Consider the following 24322-nt stretch of genomic DNA (forward strand, 5'->3'; position numbering starts at 1 on the left):
GAGGATTTTGAATACTGAGGAAAATAACCTGTGGGACTTGAATAAAGATTGGAATAGAGTTTGAAGTGTTAAGACATGGGTTAGTGGCTACTGAGTCTTTCCCAGGCTTGGAGTCTTAACATTCAGAGAGCTTAGTCCGGATGTTCTGAACATGGTATGGTAAGTGCTGTGTACTGCAGCATAAATTTTAATTGGTCTTCATAAAATCCCAGAGTCAGATATCTGGGTAAATGTTGAAAGATCAGAGAAGTAAAGGCACAAGCCACAGCCACTTCTTACCTCTACGAATCCTCAGACTGAAAGGGCCGAGCTCCTGTCTCCTCCTGCTTTATATTACTCTCTCTGCCCAGCCATATCACTTCCTGTTTCCCTCTCCCAAGTGCTAGGATTAAAGGCATGTGCCTCCCAAGTAGTGAGGTCAAAGGCATGAGATCCCAAGTGCTGAGTTTAAAGATGTGTGCCACCACTGCCTGGCCTCTAGCGACTAGCTCCACACTCCGATCTCCAGGTAGGCTTTATTTGTTAGAGCACAAACAAAATATCACCACTGTATACTCTCTTCCATCCTTGGGGTCTTTATATCTCACAGAGTATTTGACACTAAGATCACATTCTTTCTCCAGCTTCTTCTACATAAGAATTATCCCCCAGTCACCAGTCCTTCCCTGGTGACACTATTGACATATATATATTCATTTGTAATGATGGCTTTTATAGGATGAGAATCACTTTGTGTGTGCATGCGTGTGTGTGTGTGTGTGTGTGTGTGTGTGTGTGTGTGTGTGTGTGTGTTCATTCATATGTGGAGGTACAGAGGCATGGCTCTGGGTGTCAAGGCCAGAAATCTACCTCAGCTGTCTTCATAGCTTTGTACTTTATTATGTTCTGGTACAGGGAATATTAGTTATTTGTCTCATTTGTGTGACAAAGACAGCTTTAAGGGAAGAGAGACTCATTTTGGCTCCCAGTTTGAGGGTACAGGTTATTGTGGTGGAGAAATCATGGCATCCACAGCTCAAAGAAGCTGGTTGCTTTGTATCCACACTTGGAAAGCTGAGAGTGGCAAATGCTCATGCCAAAGTTACTTTTCCTTTTCCTTTCCACTCCGAGTTTAGAACCCCCAGCCTTAATGACTGCAATGCATTCAGTCCTTCACAGGTGTGCTCAGAGGCTCATCTGATTTCAGTAAATCCTCACGGGAATGACCAGAAGCTCGTGCCCTAGGTGGATCTCGATCCTATCTGCATGGTGATTAGTATGAGCCATTGTACAACATCTCCCCCAGAACCTGGAAGTCATTGATTGGCTAGGCTTGCCAGATGGAGATTTCGAGGGATCCCCTTGTCTCCATCTGACCCCCAACTGGGGTTACAGACATGCCTGCTGTGTCCATCACTCAGTGACCAGTTTCAGCCATCCACATTCTACACTTTGCCCTGTTTCATTTCGGTCTCCGGGGTTTGCTGACTTGCTTTCCTGTCCTGTTTTGCACAGAAGCGCTCCCGAGGACAAGTGCTGTTTGACAAAGTGTGTGAGCATCTGAACCTGCTCGAAAAAGATTACTTTGGTCTGACGTACCGAGACGCCGAGAATCAGAAGGTGATTGTGTATTACTGTACAGAAGTGACCAGAAAATAAACAGACACATTGTGTTCTCTCTGTATACCCCGTACCCCATGCTTACACACCTTTGGGCCCCTAAATGTGGTTAACCTCCCCTTTCCCTCATGAAGAAAACCTTGGCAGCTTCCTATATCATTGAATGTTTTTGAGACAGTAGGTCAGTCTCAGTTTTCATCCTTGAGATTTAGTGGCAAGGAAACATTTGATATAGGGCTTTTTCTCATAGTTAAACCAATTTCTTGAGCCCATGAGAACCAAATATTTCAATTCCTATATGGAAAACTTACTCATACCCCCAAATTCTGTGAAGAAATTACAGCTGGGGCATAAACAATTAGGTGTGAGGACAACATCTGCTGTCCAGTATGCTAGTCAATGTCAATGCTTAAGTCAACATTACTAGATGTTTGCACCAGGCTAACGGCACCTGTTCAGGGCTTTATCCCACAGCTAAGCACAAAAGAAGGGAATTGTTTCCATTTGCAGATGCTAAAACGTAAGGTGTGAAAGTATGTTCATATAGCTCACTTATTTTTATTGTACACAAGTCAAGAATATTCCTACTGAAGTGATAGGCAATGTCAGACTTCATCATTAAACATCTGACTTTTCCCAGGAGAAGAATTTTAGCAGGCATTAATTGTAAATGCATATGTCTTCTTATTTAGTATTTGTGCCATCACATGGCTTGACAGGAGGCCACCAGATGTGTGGGAAGAGCCACAGTGGAGAGGGCCCATCCCATGACCCTTCCCTCCTGGTACATAGAGGGCTTGTCTGTGTCCAATCACCAGATTAGATTTTACTCTTTTTTTATTCAAATTCATACTGTCGTTTCTTTTTCAGAATTGGTTGGACCCTGCTAAGGAAATTAAAAAACAGATTCGAAGTAAGTTCCTTTGAATTCTCTGATGTGGCATGATAACAGTGTTGTGTGTGTGTGGTGGGGGGGATGTTGCGTGAACTGGTGACCCACACTGAAGTGGCTCCTATGAAGAAGAAATGCCTCGAAGATAGATTGTAAGCTGAAATTTGATCTGACACATCATTCTGGCTCCAATAGGACCTGTTTTTGTCATCACAGCTCAGAAATTAAAATGACTTTGACAGGTGACCTGTTCCTTGCCTGTACACAGATGTGAAATGCAATGTAATCGAGTTTTGCTGTACTCACCACTTAATCATTTAAAGTTCCAGACTTAATTATTCATTTAAAACTGTTTCCAGTGTACAAAGGCCACACTAAAGTTAACCATTTGATGGTTTTGAAAGCGAATAACAAATCAGTTGCTTGTTGTGGTTGCCAACTTTTCCTTATTTCCTAAAGATGGGATGTACGTGTCTACTAGGCTTGGTGGCACATGTTTGTAAATCCCAGCCTTGAGGCCGAGGCAGGAGGATCACAAGTTCAAAGAGATAGAATGTGATCAACAACAAAAAAAGTATGTGTTTCCTGAATGACAAGAAGATCCATGAGCATATCACAAAGCTGGAGTATAAATAGCTAATAATATTAAACATGTTGCTAAATCTAGTGATTAGATGCAAATTAAAATGAGACATCACTTTTCCCTTATTTGCATTATTGAACATTTCCTAAGTTTAATGGTTTTTTAAATAATCTTTACAGGCAAGTACATGCCATACTGGTAGAGTGAGATCCTTCTAGAATGAGGATCAAGCTGATGAGCACAGTCACAGATTTATGTAAATCCCGACACTGGAGGTTTTGTTCTTAGGAAAGTGTTCCTGTTCACGTGTTTTATACATCCGCCCAGATCATAAAAACCTCACACTCTATTACATAATGTGAATAGTATATTCATAATAAGGTAATTTATGATACATGAGAAGAATATGATATAGAATAATTTATGATATAAAAACACTGTGGAATTTTAAGACTTGTCAGGCATTGAAGATTAAGATGAGAAACTTTTCATAAGTCAGTTTTTTGTTCATCAAAAGTTTCTCATTTGAAATACTGCAGGGTATACAGGAATATTTCCATCAGCGTGTTGGAGCTGTTTGACTTCCTGTTTCCGACTAGGCCATCCTCTGAGCAGAGTCAGGGCTGTCTGCTCTTATGCATAAGCCCCTCTTCCCAGACACTTTGTTGCTTCTTCCCCCCCACATCTCCCTCTGGCTCTCCCTCTCTCTAAATTTCACTGTCTCATTAAAAGGTCACATTTCACTGGCTTTTTGTTTTTGGACTTTGATCGGTGTGTAGATTTTATTATTGTCTCCTTAAAATTTCTGCTTGTTTGAAAATGCCATGAAAGACTTGGTAGTGTTTCTAGGAAAAGTTACGAATGTGACCCCTTTGTAATAGTGGTCATCATGGGGATATTGCACATTCACCTCCCATAGTAGGACCACAAGGGTGGTCATCATGATGGTACTACACACACACACACACACACACACACACACACACACACACACACACACACACCTCCCATAGTAGGAACACAAGGGTGTTTACCAAAACCAAAGGTCAAACACAATATTCCAAGTCTCAGGAACTCGAATCTCTGGGAAACTTAGAAACGTTTCGTTTTTTCAAAACAGCTCTAGTACATTTAGGCTCACTGTCATTTGCAAAATTGATTTGTAGGATGAGGGTTTTGTACGGAAATGCATTGCTTATTCTTTCTACTGGTTAGTTTCCGACTTTGACTTCTCACTCTGAGTTTATTATAAAATGGTTTACTTATACTGCAGGACTCGTCATTGAAATCACTGAAAGGCTCACCTGGAGTAGATGAAAGTTAGGAAAGTGCAGTGAGTCTTCTTCCCTTAAGCAATCCATTAGTCTGGGTTCCACTGCTTTCTATAAAGCCCGCTCCCGTTATCAGCTCACTATTGGCAGACACTGAAAGGGGTCTGTTGTAATAAGAACTGAACAAGAATCAATAGGGACATTAGAAAAAAATAAGACTGTAGAATGACAAAAAAGACATTTTTTTGAAACAGTAGGAAAATGATCGCTAAAATATATTTGAATGACAGATAATTTATGGCTTATAATTCTTAAAGTGTGTGTTGCCTTCATATCTTGAATGTCTTGAAAATGGCATTAAGTACCTAGTGATAGCTGGCTAGGTGCTAACTCTTTGGCATGTAGAATCGTAAATGTGAGGTAGATGGCAGTTTTGGAGAATAAACTAGGAGGTGTAAGTGGCGCTGTGACGTTGGTGACAGAAATGTAGAAATAACAAAGCCCAATACTGCCACCTGTGCCAGAGCAGAGCTGGGAGATGTGTCCAATGGTGCTCCTTTGTCCAGAGTGTTTGGCTTGTGGAGCACATGGAGTTCCCAAAAGTCATTTCACAGGCAAAGGGGGCGTCAGAGGGGGAGGAAGATGTGCCGAGGACGGGCAAATAAGAGCTGTTCAGGGGGTCACAGAAACATTTGTGACCTGTGGCACAAATGGAAGGAAACATCTGAGGAACTTTCCAGGAGCTTTAGAGGTGATAATCAAGAATCTCTAGTGTAGTTGTTGACTGGAGGACACGATACAGCGTCACAGGAGAAGGAATGCCCAGGACTTGATAAGTCACTGTATTTCCAAGCCAAGAGAAATAAACAAGGTAAATAGGAAAAAAGAAGACTATGGAGAAAATAAGTGTGTTGATGCAGTCATTCGGTTACTGAAATATGGAGATTGGTGTGCCAGGTACCATCTCACACTGTAATAAGATAACCCGAGAGAGTCAATGTAAAGGAGAAATGGTTTGTGTTAGCCCACAGTTCTGTGGTCACTTGGCTCATATGCTTTTTGGGCCTGTGACTGGGCAGCACCTTGCGACAGGGCGAGGGTGACACTGGAAAGCTGCCAGGACTGAGGGGGTACTCACTTTATAACAGAGTCTGTAAATGGATTAATCCATTCATGAAATTAGAGCTGTCGGTATCCAGTCACTTCCCAAAGGTCCCACTCGAGCACAGCCTCAGTGAGGACCAAGCCTTCCACATGAGTTTTTAGGGAACATAGTACATCCAGACCATAGCACTTAGGAAGCCTGGGTAAATGCTCTAAGGCTAGACATGTACAGACAGTGCAGAGAATGGAGTAGCTAACATCTGCCTGACACTTTCGATGCTGGAGAGAACTTAAAAGATGACATGGGCAAAACATGATACAATATAAGAAAAAAAAAAGACCCCTGTGAGCCCTGGGTGGGGACTGAGTGGCCTCTGTTCAATGCACTAGAACTTTTTCTGAGCAAGAAAGGAATCTTCAGCAGCCACCAGAATATTGAAAGCAGTGTTCACTGCAACAAACCTTTCTCATAAGGTAAATACATATTCACTAGTCCCTTGACATTTATTATAATGGGAATTAACCTGCAATAACAGAGCAGAGAGAACCTAGGAGACAGGAGTTCTGTCTGTACTGTTGGCATGTGAACCATCAAGAAAGTCGCAGCAGTAAATCTAGCCAGTTCCAGTTATCAGATGCAGGATTACCACCACCACCACCACCCGCCGGCCGCTGCCCCCCCCCCCCCGTCATTTGCTGCCCTCCCCCTTTGCCAGATGCTTATTCTTGATCATTATTAGAAAAGGAGGAAATTTGGTTAATGTCCTTGCTTTTAAAAAGTGCTAGTAAATAACTTGATTGAGGACAAGACTTGAAATTATCTATAGGGTCCAGTTAACAGTGATCAAAGGTGTCTGGTGTTAATGCCTGGAGTCGATCCTAAGTTGATTCCTAAGGATTTGTTCTGATGTGTCCTATCCCTACAGGTGGTGCTTGGCATTTTTCATTTAATGTGAAGTTTTACCCACCAGACCCTGCCCAGCTATCAGAAGACATCACCAGGTATTTTAAAGTTGGCTATGGGAACAGTAGGCGCATTGGGAGGGCCACGCATCTCTTGAGTGCCCCAGGGAAGAGCATGCCTACATCTGGTCGCCTTACAGTCATTGTCTCTCCAATGGCAAGCAAGAGGCAGATGAATGAGTGCAAACATAAGATGCCAGGAGTTGCCAGATGCTACCTCGTCACAGTTGAATCCTCAGTGATAGGCTGCCCCTCCTGGGAAAACATTCAGAACTGAGACACAGTCACCCATCCACCACAGCCAAACTGGATGGGATTCAGCCATAAATGATAGAGCAACACTGAGTGATCCTGCTTTAAAACTTAATAACAAATATCTTTATATGCTTATGCTCTGTATGTAGCCAACCTGATACTTCATAGCTGTTTAACAATCAGAGAGAGAGAGAGAGAGACAGACAGACAGACAGACACTGAGAGAGAGGGAGGAGGGGAAGCATGGACAAATTTAAGAGTTTACTTTCTTTCATGTGTACATAAAAAAGGGAAATGATGGATTTGTTTTCTGGAAAGAGGATACTACGCAAAAGATCTAACATACAAATATTCCAGTTTGGTGGTTGAGCTTAGAGCACAAAAAGGGATTTCCTTGACAAAACTACACGATGTAATTTAGTCTGTTCTTGCTCCTGTCCCCAAATACCTAAGACTGTGGTTTACAAATAGAAATTCACTTGAGGCATTGTGGAGACTGGGTGTTCAAGACAAGGACGCTGGTGTGGGCATTCCGATGAGGGTCTCTTTCAGAGTTGCAGATTACCAGTTTATTACAGAGAGTTGCCCTGTAGCCTGTTTAAAACCACTAATTGCATTTATGAAGGCTCTACACTCATGATCTGACCCTCGCTCTCAAAGACCCCACCTCCCAACCCATCACACTGGGCAGGGCTAGCATTTCCACTTTTGGATTCAGGGCTAGAAGCTGGGACACAAACAACCAGGACCACCATTCTCCATTCGCATACCTGTGTAGATGTTCCCGCCTTGTGCTTTGGAAGCCCCACCCCTCACTGTGTTTGGTAGTGAGGTTATGTCCAAAGTGACTTAGTCCTGTGTGTGAGTTTTCTATGTAAGCCTTGTACCTTTTTTTTTTTTTTGAAGGATTTTTTCAAAGAAAATAAGTTACTTAAAACAGTGTCCTCCACTTTACTGCATTGAAAAATACTTTTACTAAAATCTTTGAGAAGAGTTAATGATTAGTTCCAGAGAATTTTTTTTTAATATTTGCAAGAAATCAGGGAAAAATTATACTTTGTCTATATAAAAGACACTTATGCTCAGGACTAAGTAATTAGTTACAACTAATTTTGTGGTTATAGACCCTAAATGTGTTTGGACTCATAAATTCATGCACAGTTCCTGTCTACTGTGTAGTGTCTGTAGAACCTGTGGGGTATGTAAGAACTCTAATGTGTGAATTACATAGACTTCTCATCTGTCTGTGGCCAGGCTTACTTCCCGGAGGCCTGCAGACTCCTCTTTCACATGGAAAGTAGTTGACTACATCCGTCAAAATCTGTGGGTGTCAGCACTTACCCTCAGGGGTTTATCTGTTAATCCTTATTTAATTCTTTTTTATTTTATTTTATTTTATTTTTAATCTATGAATCTCAAACAGAAGATAGAGCAATTGATAATGTAACTATTTTATGATGTCATGGCAGAATTATGTGAAAAATATTTTTATATATCTCCCATTTAAAATTATTCACCTATAATGACAGGAGTCCCAGATTTTAAAGTAGGAGATTTTTATAGAATTTGTATCAGCTAAATTCCAGGAAGATACCACACACACACACACACACACACACACACACACACAAGAATTAAAAGAGTAGAAATTATTTGTTCTTAGAAACGCAGCCACGGAGCCTAGAGAAAGGACAGCTTTTGGGTTATCTGAGGTCAGCTTGGTCATAGGGCAAGACCTAACATCTAGATCTTAGGCTGAGCCCTCCCTGAAGACTGTGTGGGGTCTGGCAGTTTTACATAAGAACATCCTTATATGTGACAGGTCACCCCAGCTGATTGTGAGGGTATGAAATACTAGGAAAACACCTCTTTCAATGTCTCGCTCTGTGCTTGATTGATAGGGCCTTGTTTTACTGTGAAAAGTTCCTTCTTCTAGGTTCCCTAAATACTATTTGTCCGACCTGTAATTTCTTCTTCTATAGACTGATTATAGTTGAGGTCCTTATTATAACAGTATGCAAATGTGTCCTTAAAGAGATTACTGGCCTGGGAGAAATTGTTTATGAATACTAAATGCTCTCTCTCTTTTTTTTTTAATTCCTCAGAATCTCATGCACGAGTGTAATGTTTTTAGACCATGTTCACGCTGTCCTGCCCCCTTCCGTCTCCTGTTACTGCATGCTAATGCCAGCTTTCTCTTTGTCCTTTCGGCCCCTGGAAGGTACTACCTCTGCTTACAGCTGCGAGATGACATTGTCTCCGGAAGGCTGCCCTGTTCCTTCGTGACTCTTGCCCTGCTGGGCTCCTACACGGTGCAGTCAGAACTCGGGGACTACGATCCCGACGAGTGTGGGAATGACTACATCAGTGAGTTCCGCTTTGCACCAAACCACACGAAAGAACTGGAGGATAAAGTGGTCGAGCTGCACAAGAGCCACAGGTTGGTGCGGAAAGCCGGTGTGCGTGCATTCTGTCAGGGTCTCCAGCCCAGCTCTGGTGCCGGGGGGCTGAGGGTAGGGCAGAGGCTGCACACGGTTAAAATGGTGGTTTAGGTAAATTTCCTCTCAGAGCATTCAGACACCCTTTTGTGGGTGTCCCTACAAAGCTGTCTGCCTCATGATTGTTTTTCTGTGGAGATGCTAAGACACTCTTACCCGCTGTGCTTGGGAGCAGACGTGTTTCAGGTGTCAGAGGTTTTCAGACTATTGGATAGTTATATAATGTAGCAACATCTGTTTGGGATGAAGCTGAGAATCTAAATAGGAAATTTCATTTATGTTTCATAAACCCCCTGATGTGCATGACCTCCAGGTGACGTTATACAATATTTTTAGAATGCCTTGAGCATTGTATCGATGCTTTAAAAGATGTGGTTTTTGGAGCATTTCAGCTCTGGAATTTTTGAATTAGGGATGCTCAAACCTGTATCTGCTCGTTTCCCAGTGAAGACTTTCTTACACAATGGGAAGGAATGAAGCCCTGGGAGATAAGGAGAAAGCAGCTGACCGGCATGCAGGAGCAGACCTGGCTAGCTGCTTTCCATTTTCAATTCTAATTGATTGGAAAAGTTTAACACTTGCTTTTCTCTAATCAGAGGAATGACGCCAGCGGAAGCAGAGATGCATTTCTTGGAAAATGCCAAAAAACTCTCCATGTACGGGGTAGATTTACATCATGCCAAGGTATGCATTTTCACACCCTCGTCGACTTGATGTACATCATGCCAAGGTGTGCATCTTCAAACCCTTGTCTACTTTACTTTGTTATTGCCACAAGCTGGAATTTGTACTTCATTTCATGTAAATGAATACTTCTATGCTTCAAACCAGTGTGCCTTTGAAACCCTGTTCCATATTAAAAAACCAATAGTACTCGTCTTTGCAGGGAGGTAGGTACCCTTCATGGCTCAGACTTGCATTCCTGCTTTCTGTTGCCTGTTGATTCCACAGTAAACTCAACCCTGACCTAGGAGCCCTAGCTCACCCTGCCTTCCCTGACACAAATGTATCTCCCACTCCGTACTGATGCGAGCCCCTTGTGCCCCTAGTACCCTGCTTCTGCCCTTTCCCTGAACATAACCTCCTCTCTTCCTCTGGACAGTCCTGCTCTTGTCTTTCTGTTTGTCTTTCTGAACTTGGCCAATTGTCCAACACCAAGTGTTACATCTGCTATATGTCACGTACTGTTTTAGCTCACTTTAAAGCCCCACTGAGCATTCAGTGAGTTTGTGTTAAATTTAAAGAATTCTTTATCTAAGGTTTAATCTCTGACATATATAACCAGTGCTTTGAAATAAGATTTCATTAAAAATACAACAGCTAAGAGCAACCATTCAGGGCAAGGATTGCCTTACTGACTCGTAATGGATGCAGTGTTTGAGATGCATCTTGGGAAGGAAGAAGTTGAGATTAAACAGGAGGGTTTTGATGGTGATAGGAGATAGAGTAGTTTTGACTCCATGTCATGCTTTTTCTAGAATTTCCTTCTCAGCATTGAGACGATGAGTCCATGACTACATGTCTACTATTTAGACAGCTGTGAGCAAACATACTGTTAAAATACAGGGAAGCACTTGAAACATTTATCAACAAAATATGGGAAATCTGTTGGGACTCTAGCGATGGAATCTTGTATTTGAGCCTTGTTCAAAAGGTCAGTCCTTAAAGATCATGAGTAGTTTCTTGTGGCTGACGCTGACAAGATAATCTCAGAACCGTATAGGAACAAGGATTCAACCTCTGATAGATGTCCCCAATTTCATAGTCCGGAACTCCAAAGAATGTGTGACTGCAGGCTTCCAAGGAAGCAAGTCTCTTTCAAAGCCCATTCTGAGGCCTAGAGATAATGGGATTCCAGCTGGCCAAGTTCAAGGAAACATCTCAACACCCTGATAAACAAAAAGAAGGAAGTCTGGGCTCTCTGTTAAAGGCCTGTTGATAAGTGGGGGAGCTTTTGAGTTGACTTTGGGGGAGCAAGGCAAATCTATAGTGAGATTGGACAGGAAACTGGCAGACATCTGGATTGGATGGGTGATGTCTATGTGGTTTGATTGGTGATGTCTTTGGATCACCCTGAGCATTACAGAGGACAAGCACTTCTAAGTCACATGTACTAGTAAGATGTCTATGAGTATGGGCGGGGCTCCCTCCAGGGGTATGCCAATATATTAAAAGCCAACCTCCTTGACATTTGTGTGTGATCACAGCAGTAGGTTCCTGTTTCACTCATCTTTTTCAACGTTATGCCAGATAAACATTTGTGTAATGGTTTCAAAATAAAACCAAGGACTTACAGTGAGATTGTATTTTAAATCCTCTTCAGGTTTTCTCTATTTGGCTAAAAGGTGAAGAAATGAACATGAAAAGATAATCTGAGTGAATGTGGCCTGACTTTTGTGTAATGTCACGCACTGTGATTCATTTACTACCCAGAAATAAAGATTAGTGCATCCTTTAGGGAAGTGCGACTCAGGATGTATCATTGCTACCAGGAAAAACCAAGCTGCTTAACTCTCGCGCGGTACCTACTGAACTTAAATAGATGGCTGCTTTTTATTTAATAATATGATTTGAAATTACGCCAATTAAAAATAATGAATTACGGAAGTAGAATGCAGCCTGTTATAGGATTTTATCTGGATATTAAGTATAACAAATGACTCGGTTATAGATTTCATCTTCCCATGAAGGCACGCTCCATCATTTCAAGAAGGAAATTGACTGAATTAAATTAGTGCTAATTTCTGGTCATCAATGACATGCTTCTCTTGTGTGGATGGCCTGAGTGTCTTTGAGCTTAAAATCCCCTTAAATATCCTAGATTGCAATCTTGGACTCCAGAGCTCATCATAAAGAATAAATACCCGTATTTGACGGTGATCTTATATTTGGGAAACCTATCCTGAATAATTTGTTTTCCCTTAGGAAATCTGTATGTAGTTGTTTGTCAATGTCCATCTTACTAGGTTTTGTCAATGTTCTTTATTGGATGTAAGATTATAAGGTGTGTGTGTGTGTGTGTGTTCCTATCAGATGTCCTATGTACAAAACATTGAAGGACAGTATAGTTTAATAGTGACCCTGAATGGAGAGAAGGGCTATGTGTGGTGATATATGTCACCTGAGCAGTCAGTCCAGCGGCAAAGGCAGGAAGATTGAGAGTTTGAGGCCACCAGAGCTCCATAACAAGATCTCAGGAGCCTGTAGTTTGATGCTAGAGCGAAGCCCCAGGTTAAATCCTCGATGCTGCAAGAAAGCATAAATACATGAATTAAAAGGAATTAAAGCAATAACAGAACTCTTGGCCCTCATCAGGACAGGCAAATGCACCCCAAGTCTGTCTACCGTGCCAGAAGAGGAGGCATGTGAAGGCCGTCATAGAGAAATACCCCAAGAAGGACAATGGAAGCTTTAATATCAAGAGTCCTTGAGATTATCTCGATCTGTGGCTGTGGCAGAAATTTTGATACAGGAATATCTTTTGTTGTTGTAGTTAGTGAGCTACAGACTTCATTTTTCACTGACCTTTGCTTTCAACACACATACTGACTTTGATTACTTGCTGGGCAGCCCCTGTGCTGGGCCATTTACAGAGGTGAAACTCAGTGCAGTTCTAGCCAGCTAGGTCTCCAGGGAAAGGGAGCTGAAGGGAGACTTGGTCTCAACACCGCCTGGCTAACAGATGTGGAGGTGATGAGGGTGGTTAGGGAGCCACACATAGTCAATGCACAGGAAGAGGAGGGATGGGCCTTCCCTTAACTTCTCTGTGAAGGGCACTTTTTTCTTTATGTTCAATGACATAATAGGTATTGAGAATATAGATAATTGTTGCTGAAGTTTTCCTGTTTTTGCCCAGCTGCTGCGGCCCTCAGGCCCAAGCAAACACACAGAGACTTATATTATTTACAAACTGTATGGCCTAATGGCTCAGGCTTCTTGCTAGATGTTCTTATATCTTAAATTAACCCATTTCTATCAATCTATACATTGCCACGTGGCTCGTGGCTTACCGGTATCTTAACATGTTGCTTCTCATCACGACAGCTGGCAGCGTCTCCCTGCCTCCACCTTCTACCTCCCAGAATTCTCCTCCCTCTTTGTCCAGCCTATTCTTCCTGCCTGGCTACTGGCCAATCAGCACTTTATTTATCAGCCAATCAGAGCAACACATTCAGAGCATACAGAATGACATCCCATAGCAGGTAATAGTGAACATGGTTTTAATATCCTTTTCTTCTTTGGACAAAGCTGTAAAATTGTTTATATCCAAAGAAAGTGACTCAATGAGCAGCTGTTGAAGCAGCCTCCTGCTGGCCTATCTATGTATGCTCCAAGGCAGTCCCCGCCGAGTGGCCATAGGAACACACTGGCTGGTTCTCAAAGATCAATACCAGTGACTTTGGGGGCATCAGATTATAAGTTCTTAAGTTGTCCCTTCAAACTAAAGTCCCCACCAGTAGGGGTTTTTCCCTCATTTTATTATATTATAAAATCCCAACTTCAAATCATTTCACCTCATGCAATAACTTCGTATCGAATAGAGTATGTTTGGAAGTAAAAATATTTTACTTTAAAGTATTGTTTGTTGGTTTGTTTTTTTCAAAATTTAATGTTTTCAAGTGAAAGGATTTTTACTCTGGAAACATCCAGCTCATTTGCTCGTGGTGAGGTCACAGAGAGCTCCCTCCACACAAGAGAATGAGGTTCCCCTGTGTGGTTATTTTATTGTCCCCTCTCCACTTCTCTGGTGCTACACAGTGACTCCAAGCTGGCAGGCCCAAGCCAACTACCAGACAGAGTCCCACTCGTCACTTCCTGGGCGGGACCTGCTTGTGATGCTTCCTGTGCACCTCACATATATTCTGATGCCGTCTAGTCTCTTTTCCTTCAAAGCCACCACAGATGTCCATCGTACAGATTTCGGTGGATAAAACATTCAAAGGGGACAGACGGACATCACAATGACACCTCTTAAACCTGAGTGCTGGGTGACTCCATGCCTCAGAATTTCATGGTGAAGACTGTACATGTGTGTGCACACCCGTGTGTGTGTGTGTGTGTGTGTGTGTGTGTGTGTGTGTGTGTGTGTTAAACTCTGTGTGCAGTATTAGTGTTATAAGTCTCATATACTCAGGAGAACTGATTTAACTTCAGCAGCCCTCCATAGTGAAAAATACCATCATTAAAATGCTATTATGTAGTAGTGGTGTTTAAAAAAAATCACAGCAGTATTTTTCATATTTAAATTAGTCAATTATAACTTCTGTCACGGAGTCCTAAATCTTGTACCTGCAGAAAATGGAAATAAGTGAAATACTGCTCCATTGTTTCTTCCAGGACTCAGAAGGAGTAGAAATTATGTTAGGCGTCTGTGCAAGTGGTCTGTTGATATACCGTGACCGGCTTCGAATAAACAGATTTGCTTGGCCCAAGGTCCTAAAAATTTCATATAAGCGGAACAACTTTTACATTAAAATCCGGCCAGGAGAGGTAAGTACACCCCTTATTTTCATAGGCTTTGAGAAGAAAGGTCCCTAGTGCAAGCAGAAATATAAATGATGTGTTTGTGAGTTCCAAGAATGTGAGTTCCAAGATGTGGCAAATTATGTCTAAATGCCTCTGAGAATTTGTTGTAGGTTCCTCCAGTAATTAGTAAAAAAAAAAAATGTTACCTTCTTTTTAGGTTATTCAGATTTTTTTTAACCAACTGCATACATTAACTGAAAGAACTTTTAAAATCATATTTTAATGTAGCATCAAGATTTCTGCCTCCTTTTTTAATACTCCAAGTTGTGGTGAGGACCTGTTTTCCTCTGTGTCCTGTCACAACCCCACTCCTCATTTTGTTCTCCTATAAATCTGGCTGCTCCCTCAAGTCAGTACCTTCAAGATAACATGCTTTAAGGTACAAGAAACATTGGAACAGAGTTCTGAATGTAGTTTTCCTTTAAATTAGAGAAACTAATGATAAGAATTGTTAATACTCTTTAAGCAACAGTCTACACAATGGACTTACATCCTCCTTGTTGATTTGTACATAGTAAGCTATTAATGCCTGCTCCCTGACACTCACTTAGGAGAAAATTAATAAATACCTAAAATTTCTAATGGGTGTGGTTAGTATATTAAAGGCTGTCAGAACCCAAAGATCCCTGTTCATTTATGTTTCTAAAGTTCCTGGCATAATACAAGAGTTGTCTCTCTTAAGATTTTACCTCTCCACTGGAGTTTCTGGGTGGAAAATCATTTAGAAAAATTAAAATATAAGGCTGGAGAAATGGCTGTGTGGTCAAGCGCACTTGTTGCTTGTGTAGAGGACCCAGATTCGATTACCAGCACCCACATGGTGGCTCACAAACATCTGTAACTCCAGTTCCAGAGAATATGATACCATCTTCCAGAAGTCTCCCCGGGTTCCAGTCATGAAAATGGTGCACATACATACATGCAGACAAAACACTCATTCATAGGAAGTAAATTTTAAAAATAAAAATATAGGGCAATAATCGCATTTAATGTAAATATAAAGCCATAATTATCTATAATGACATAATAAGTGTTTCACATGATTATACCTGAAATTGTAGTATTTTAAAATATTGTTCTTAAAGAGTACATGGTAAGCACAACACATACATTCATTTGAATGCAATGAAAACTTCAGTGAATGTGTTTCTTCTCAGACAGTAGGTTGAGCATTAGAAGTAGATAAATATTACCTGCTTTTTCTCTTTAGCAATTTCCATTTGTTTTCCATTGAGCAGAGAAACAGTGAACACCTGAAGCTGTAATACCGTGTTACACACGAGATAGATGGTGTCCTATAGATGTGGTGTGAGCAGTGTGTTACACACGAGATGGTCTCCTGTAGATGTGGTGTGAGCAGTGTGTCACACACGAGATGGTGTCCTGTAGATATGGTGTGAGCAGTGCGTTACACACGAGATGGTCTCCTGTAGATGTGGTGTGAGCAGTGTGTTACACACGAGATGGTCTCCTGTAGATGTGGTGTGAGCAGTGTGTTACACACGAGATGGTCTCCTGTAGATGTGGTGTGAGCAGTGTGTTACACACGAGATGGTGTCCTGTAGATGTGGTGTGAGCAGTGTGTTACACACGAGATGGTCTCCTGTAGATGTGGTGTGAGCAGTGTGTTACACACGAGATGGTCTCCTGTAGATGTGGTGTGAGCAGTGCTGGGGGATGTCGGAAGGGAGAGCTGGTGACGTGAACTAACAGACCGCTGTGGTCCGTGGAAGGTTTAAATAAAGACATAACACACAGGATAAATACTTGGCATTCATAAATTTCATAATGAAATCCAACTACACAGTGTGGCAGTGTGATAGGACCCAAGTGGCTCAGGGGCTATGAGAAGAGAATGGAGGGAATAGGTTTGTGGGAAGGTTCTGGGCAGGACTGGTAAGTTTTGGAGCAGAGTGGGGATGGGATAAAGGGAGACGTTTCCTCTTACTTCCCAAAGAGAAGTTTCTGTTCCCATGAGTGAAACTGATTATGAATGTGAGGGGAAGGTTAGGGGAAATTTTCAGAAAATAATCAAGATTGAAATTGTTTTTAACACAGATCCACTCCCTGCTCTTCAATTTCTCTTGGTTAAAATTGTTAAGAGTTTGCCATTTTTTAGCATTAAACTTTAAGAATCATAAAGGAGAAATAAAGTCAGAGACATCATGAAATAAAGGTCTTTTAAAAAGTATCAAAATGACTCAATCACTTGGTAGGCTTTCTGGGGTAAAAGTCAGACTTTAAGGATTAGTTTTTGCACAGTAGACAATAAATAGTCACCAGCTGTATACAACCTATTAAAGGCCTTAGGCATGGCATAGATTTCCCAAAGACCAGAAAGGGTTCAAAAGGAGGCCCTAATAACATCAGTTCAAGAGAGGGCCAGGCAAAAGAGCAATGTAAGGGGAAGCAGACAGACAGCCACGGACATTAGGGACTAAGTGCCACGTGACACGAATCTCTCCAGAAAGTGATCCACTAACTGTGTTGTGGGCTACACAGAGGGCATGCAGAATGTGGACCAAGGAAAAGTGTGTTGTGAACATGTAAGTTGGGAAGCATGAGGAGCACTGTGGGAAGCCAGCCCCTACTTTTTCCCCCAGGGTACCCTTGAGCGGGTGGGGGGGGGGAAAGTGAGAAATATGTAGATAGAACTATAGAGGAGAGAGACAGTTAGAAACACAGGGTAGCCTCGGGAGGGTCTGGGTCAAAACCCACCAGCCCCTTCTGTCTCTTCTAAAGGGCCATTTATAGAAATGCCAAGGGGTGGCGCAAAAGACCTCCCCTTAGCACAGCCAAGTGCAGATCCTTCCAAACACCTGGTAACCAACATGGTCAAGCCATCCCCTGCTGCAGCCCTGCTGTGTAAAGCAAGCTCAGATCTCACTAGGAAGCTTTTGTGGGCTCCCACAGAGCACCTGCCATGGTGCATTAAGGTGAGTGCTAGTGAGCTATCAGAGGTGGCAGGGGATAGTTCCTTGTTGTAAAGTACAGAAGAGGGCAAGTAAGGGTTTGGTCCTGGCAGAAACAGTTACAAAGAAACTTTTATCCCTCGTACTCATATTTGAGTTAAAAGTTGTCAGTGGCAGGTAAGCTCTGCAGGTACTAACCAGAGCAGGGAGAACATTGGTAGATTGGGGGCCTCTCATCCTGTGCTAAGGGGCAGCAGAAAGCTGATCTGTCCCCACTAATGAGCAGCTAGAAGTGTTGAGAGGAGCGAGGCTTTTCAGAGGCTGGAAGGGGGAGCTGGGTTGGAAAGAATATGGCTACCGGGTAAGGCTGCCCTTGGTAGGAGGAGGAGTGTGTCCAGTGCTCTGCAGCTCGGTAGGTGAATAGAGTTGACAATGAATCTTTAAAACACTTAGTAGGGATGATTTGAAATATTCCCAGCATTAAGTCATGCACACCTTTGAGGTGGCACAAAGGCTCAACGTCCCTGATCTGGTCATCACCTTGTGTGTCCTTTGAAATTCCATGATACACTCCAGAAATAGGTGCAATTATTATATGACCGTAAAAAAATGGAAATTTTTAAGCAAGAGGAGAGAAATTCCTCCCTGCATCTTGTACAGAGAATGAGCTGACTCGACAGCCCCTGGCCCAGGGCACAGGTGTCCTGCTCTGAGATGTTAGATTCAGGACTAAAAGTATTTAGTCAACAGCCACAGTACTTACTGGGACCTTCGGACCACAGCAGTTTTTCCAACTACCGCTGCAGGAATGGCCGAAGCAAGTATGAAACCGGGGAAGGCAACTTCTGACTTTTTTCCCAGTTCCCCCAGTTGCTTCGGCAAACAGGAAAAAAGGTCAGTGGGAATCATATCTCACGTGCATGCTTATGGGATCCCCTCACCTTGGCGCTTTGCCACATGAATTACATTGGCTGTTGATATCAACAGTCCAGTTGTTCTGCACTCTTTGGATTAAGCCTTTATGTGTAAGGGGGCCCTCTGCTGGCCTGAGGTACGATGCCTGCATACACCGGAAGCTGACTGTGGAGCTGTAATGATACTAAAGCATGATACAGCAGGACAGATATTTCATCTTGAAAGCTTAAAGGACCGACAGAGGATCATCTGAAGATTCTCAACAAGTTGGGAAATAAGAACATGTGCTCTGCCAGTCTGTAGTGTATAATACAGAGAGATGTTAGCAGTCAGTACTATAAAACAGACGGGGAACCGCAGCAATATCAAATCATCAACTATGGAGAAAGGATACATATTTCCAAGTAGGTACTAGGAGGAAATGTTATTCCTATGTCTGCAGTAGATTATTTCTACATCTGTGTTAATTTCTGAGCATTTTTAATTCAAGCCCTCCCACCACTGACAAAACCTGCAAACAAAACTTGGTGAGATCAGGATGAATTGATCTCTGGAGGGAATCCATGTGTCTTCCTGATTTGAGTCTAGATTTTGTAAAATGGATGTTTGCACAGAATGTTGACAATCAACCACACTTCAGGCATTTTAAGGTGATAGATTAAAAGATTGTTTAAAAGTGGGTGGATTCCTGGTGTGAATTCTGCACATAACAGCCGACTCAGTAAGTAACAAAAAGAATTAGGATGGGCTGTAAGTCTGTAAATTATCGGCAGAGATTTTATTTATAAAATACCGAACCGAACTTTAATCTTTCCTGTGTTTTTTAAATTTTTAGTTCGAACAGTTTGAAAGCACCATTGGGTTCAAATTGCCGAACCACCGAGCTGCCAAGCGCCTCTGGAAAGTGTGTGTGGAGCACCATACATTTTTCAGGTAGGGAGTGAATATTTGGGTTTCTTCCTAACAAAATTTTGAACAGTTGGGGCCACTTATTCTAGGGAAGAAAAAGTTGTAGAGGAAAATATCATGGACCCTTTCTGTTCCTGTAGTCACAATGATCATTCTTTCTCCTCTTTGTCCCTCTGTCTTTCCTCTGTGGGGGGTGGGGTCTACAACACAGGTGCATGCATGCCACTGTATACATAGAGGTCAAAGGACATCCTTGGGTATCCGTCCTCACCTCCCACTGTGTTTAAGACAGGGTCTGTGGTTCACTGCTGCCTACACCAGGCTGGACCCCCTGTCTGTATTCCCACGTCCCTATAGACATGCTTATGTTACAGGATCTACCCTGCCCAGGCTTAAGTTGGTGCTGGGAACCCGAACTCAGGTTCTCATGCTTGTGTGGCATCCCCCTTCGTTTCTATTTTGAGACACAGCCTCACTATACAGTGCAAGCTATCCTGAGGCTCCCAATCCACCTCCCTCACTCTCCTGAGAGCTGGGATCCTAGGCCTATGCTCCCATACCCAGCTCACGCCATGCTCCTTGATAGAAACCCTCAAAGGACATCTGACTTAATCTCAAGAATTTTCCTTAATGTATCTTGTATCATCCACTCTTGACCTGTCTTTATTATCATGTGTTTTCATCATTTTATTTCATAGTTTTCAAGTATCCTATCTGTTACTTGCGTGTGCATGTTCGTGCATGTGTGTGTGTGTGTGTGTGTGTGTGTGTGTGTGTGTGTGTGTGTGTGTGTGTGTTTTGGAAACAAGGTCTCTTATAGCCCCAGTTGACCTTGAACTCACTATGTAGCTAAGGATGACCTTGAACTTCTGATCACAAATGCTAAGATTACTGGCATGTACCAGCATACCCAACAATATTTCTTGTATCTTTTTTTTTTTTTTTTTTTTTTTTTTTGTAGTGCTAATGATAGAACCCAAGGCCTTGGCATGCTAGGCAAGCATTCTACCACCAAGCTATATCCCCTGAATATTCCTCTCTCTCTCTCTTCTGCCCAACCCTCCATTTTTCTTCAACTTCTGTATAACATCCCTACTTAATACACATTGTGTTTCCTAAAATTAAAAATGAAACTCAGATTCATTTACTCACAAGTGTATTGAACTTTTAGCACAGAAAGCAAAGCAATCGGCTTTAAACACCACCTGGGCGTGACTTAGCTTTTTTCTTTTGGTGTTTTCTTAATGCCTTTAGACTATTGCTACCAGAAGCACCTCCAAAGAAATTCCTGACCTTGGGCTCCAAGTTCCGTTACAGCGGCAGAACTCAGGCACAAACGAGAAGAGCCAGTGCGTTGATAGACCGCCCGGCGCCTTACTTCGAACGCTCATCCAGCAAACGTTACACCATGTCTCGCAGCTTGGACGGAGGTAGGCATTGCTAACTGGCTCTCCATAACTCGACAGCAGGGCATGTGAAATGACCATGAGCTTTGGGTAAACTCTGAGAAATGACGTCATGTGGATCTGAGCAGCTGAATGGCAGGTTTTGAACATTCTCATCTCCAAAACCTATCTGTGTCAGTCTGTTTTACTGTGAGTTCATGTTGGGGTATGTCAGTACTTGGGGGATAAGGATCTTGTCTTTAGCAGACTGAACCTTGGGGAAGATGTCTTCATTCTAAATACAGAACTCATACACCCTAGAGTTCAGTTTTCTTCCAGGCAGGTTTTTAAGGAGTAACAGGAAGAAAACTAGAAGTTAAAAATACATCTCTGTTTTTTAAAAATTAGAGAGAATGAAAATTATCAGTCAGCTTGTGATAAGTGGGAGAAAGCATGGCTGTAGTGAATGCCCCTGTCTACTGTCTGGCCAAACAGGTGTAGCCCCAGATGACCCATCAGCTCACCTAAGGGTGAGCTTAACCTTGAGTTTTCAGGAGGGGTGGTATTGTCTACAGTTTGTGGCATTATCCTTCACAGCAGAGAGCTATGCTTTTTGCTCCAGATCATGCCAGCAATAATGGCACTTAGGACCTGGTTGTGGGCATCTAATTCAGCACCTGGCCCTGGATTGGCTGATGCATGGAAGACTCATCCTGAATGAATAAAGAATTAGACAATTCTGAAAGGTGTGCACAATTTTAATAGGTAAACCTAAATGAAAAGGGAAAAATTAGATTGCCTGGGGCCCTCTTTACCCACCTGTTTTTTTCAACCGCTCCTTATTGGGTCTCAGCTCCCCTCAATCCATTCCCCACATCCCCTGATTAAGAAGCAGCCATGCTTGTACTGTGAGTGCTGTGCTGTATATATTGCTACAGGTATAGAAACAATACTCCTCAAGACACATAGGAAAATGCACACTAACGCCCAGGCTGTGTGGCCCTCGGTTTTAGTCATGTGAAAATGGACATAAGACCTCCCTCCTTCAACAGGGTTGTTATGGAGAGTAAAGATGATGTATGGGAAGCATTCTTGGTGTTGATAAAATTGCCACTATAACTATGCTGATAATCATTCTTAGAGGCTTTGTAGGCTGGCCAGAACATTAATTATAATCAGCCTTCATATTCGAAGTTTCTGACTCTATGGTCAACCAAATGTAAATTGACAATGTGGGTTGAAAATATGAGAGACTCCAGGGTGGGTGGGGATTTAACTTGCTAAGTAGGCCCAGGACCCTAGGTTCAGTTCTGTCCCCAGCTGATAGATGATGATAGACAGACAGACAGCTGATAGATAACAGCAACACCCCCAGTATTTCTTCCCCTTAAAAAACAATCACATCTATACTGATTGCACAAAAACTGTTTTCTTTTATCATTCTCTAATACAATGTGATAGCTACTTACATATTATTCCCATAGTGGTGGGTATTAAAAACAGTAGAGATAGTTTAAACACTATATCCAGGTGTGCACAGATTGTATGTAGAAAGAGTGTCATTCTCTGTAAGGGACTCGAGCATCTACAAATTAAGTATTCAGAGATGTGCAGGAACAATCCATAATAGATGTCGAGAGAGAATGCTGCTGTTCTGAATCTTCCGATATTTCTAGACCCAAGACCATTTGCAGTTGGATTAAGACATGAAGATCTCTGTGTTACAGCCAGAGCTTTTCTTTCTGCTCTTTAGAGACTATGCTAACAATTTGTATGTTCTCTAAGTCAATATTTGAGGAACTTCTGTAGAATCCTGCCTTTCTTTCTGCTGAATACCACCTACTTTGTTCAGTGACATGCACCCGAGAGAATACAGTTGTTGTCAGGTTGCTTTCCTCGTGGTCTTTGTGTGAAAATGACTGTTGAACAAACAGAAGACAATTGTGAGATCAATGTACTAATACCGCGCTGTCTCTTCCTTTCTGGCCGAAAGTGATGTTCGTATGTGTTGTCTCGCTCTTTGTTGCCCTGCCAATTCTAGTGTGTTTTCTGCTGCGGAGCCGGGTGCCATGTCTGCATGTTGGAACATTAAACTGCTTTTTCACAAGACAGCAGCCTGTAAATAACAGCATCACCGGCTGCTAAAATAATAATAATAATAATAATAATAATAATAATAATAATAATAAACTGTGTCTCATGTGAGCTTTTCATCTTGGGGTATTTGAAAAGAAGTGTGTATAAATTTCAGTGTCTTTTTATGATATCTAAGCCCTAAAAAATTGACTAGCAAAATTTAAAATTGATCTGAATTAAGCACTAAAACTGAATGAAGCATCTTTTACTAAGACAATAGCTGGGATGAGGGCTGATGCTCACATCCCTGTGCTCACATGTTCGGCCTCTGCATGGGTTTAGCTGGGATGAGGGCCTGATGCTCACATTCCTGTGCTCACATGTTCGGCCTCTGCATGGGTTTAGCTGGGATGAGGGCCTGATGCTCACATCCCTGTGCTCACATGTTCGGCCTCTGCATGGTTTTGCTTGCTAGAAACATTTGTCTTGTTTTCCCCAAACAGCAGAGATGAGAATGAATGTGTTTACATATCCTTGTGACAGTCTCTTTCAAATGCAATGGAAATTAAAACATTTCCTTATGTCAACTGAGAGGAATGCCCTTCTAAATTTTATAATCTCTTCCAAAATTATTACATTTTATTCCTATGCTTTAGGCTTTTGTATTGTAAGGGGGGGTGAACTTTTCAACATTGGAAAATAATAGAAATAATCCATTGCTCCTTTGATGAATGACTCTCCCGTGGATATGGTCAAAGTCAAGTGGTTAGAGTATTTGCTGGAAATACTGCTGCAAATTGTTGAACTTAGGATGAATCTGGTTTGAGTGCCCAGCCAGTGCTCTTGGGGGTAAAACCACTCTCCTCTCCTCCAGCTCCTCCCCACCCTCACCAGAGAGTATGAGAATGCTAAGCCTTATTCTAGGGTTCAAGACATGGACATTTAAATCATTGTTAAAGCACTGGTCCAGGTGATGCAGAAAGGATAGTGCTTGGATGCAAGTCCCTGCAGCTCTCCTTTGCCTTGCGCGAACCAGCCCAATATTTGATACTGGTGTTTTTTCTCCTAGTAAAGGCACAGTGTGGCATTTGTCGTTCCGTCTTCTGACTTAACTCTTTGGGATTTTATTTCCCCCGATTGTATTTGCTTTTAGCATCAGTGAATGAAAACCATGAAATATACATGAAGGATTCTATGTCCGCTGCAGAGGTTGGCACAGGCCAGTACGCCACAACAAAGGGCATCTCTCAGACCAACTTGATCACCACTGTGACTCCAGAGAAAAAGGCTGAAGAGGAGCATGGTGAGGAGGAGGACAGGAGGAGGAAGGCCGAGGAAGCCACCCCCGTCACAGCCCTCCGGCATGAGGGAAAGGTACAGCTCCCGGCTGCCTCCTAGAGCTGCTCCAGCCTTTACTCATAGCTCCATGGTTCT

At 42.3% G+C, this 24322-nt stretch overlaps 1 protein-coding gene across 1 annotated transcript in view; it reads left to right on the top strand.

Moving 5' to 3' along the window:
• The window catches only part of Epb41l3 (erythrocyte membrane protein band 4.1 like 3), a 176235-nt gene that overhangs the window by 122934 nt on the left and 28979 nt on the right, over window positions 1–24322 (top strand). Inside the window, 9 exon segments of the mRNA XM_037210183.1 lie at window positions 1495–1599; window positions 2470–2512; window positions 6376–6451; window positions 8889–9107; window positions 9762–9849; window positions 14503–14655; window positions 19354–19451; window positions 20682–20857; window positions 24042–24262. Of these exon segments, the coding sequence (XP_037066078.1) occupies window positions 1495–1599; window positions 2470–2512; window positions 6376–6451; window positions 8889–9107; window positions 9762–9849; window positions 14503–14655; window positions 19354–19451; window positions 20682–20857; window positions 24042–24262 (1179 nt within the window).

The sequence above is a fragment of the Peromyscus leucopus genome, chromosome 13 (assembly GCF_004664715.2).
Source record: "Peromyscus leucopus breed LL Stock chromosome 13, UCI_PerLeu_2.1, whole genome shotgun sequence".
NCBI lineage: Eukaryota > Metazoa > Chordata > Mammalia > Rodentia > Cricetidae > Peromyscus > Peromyscus leucopus.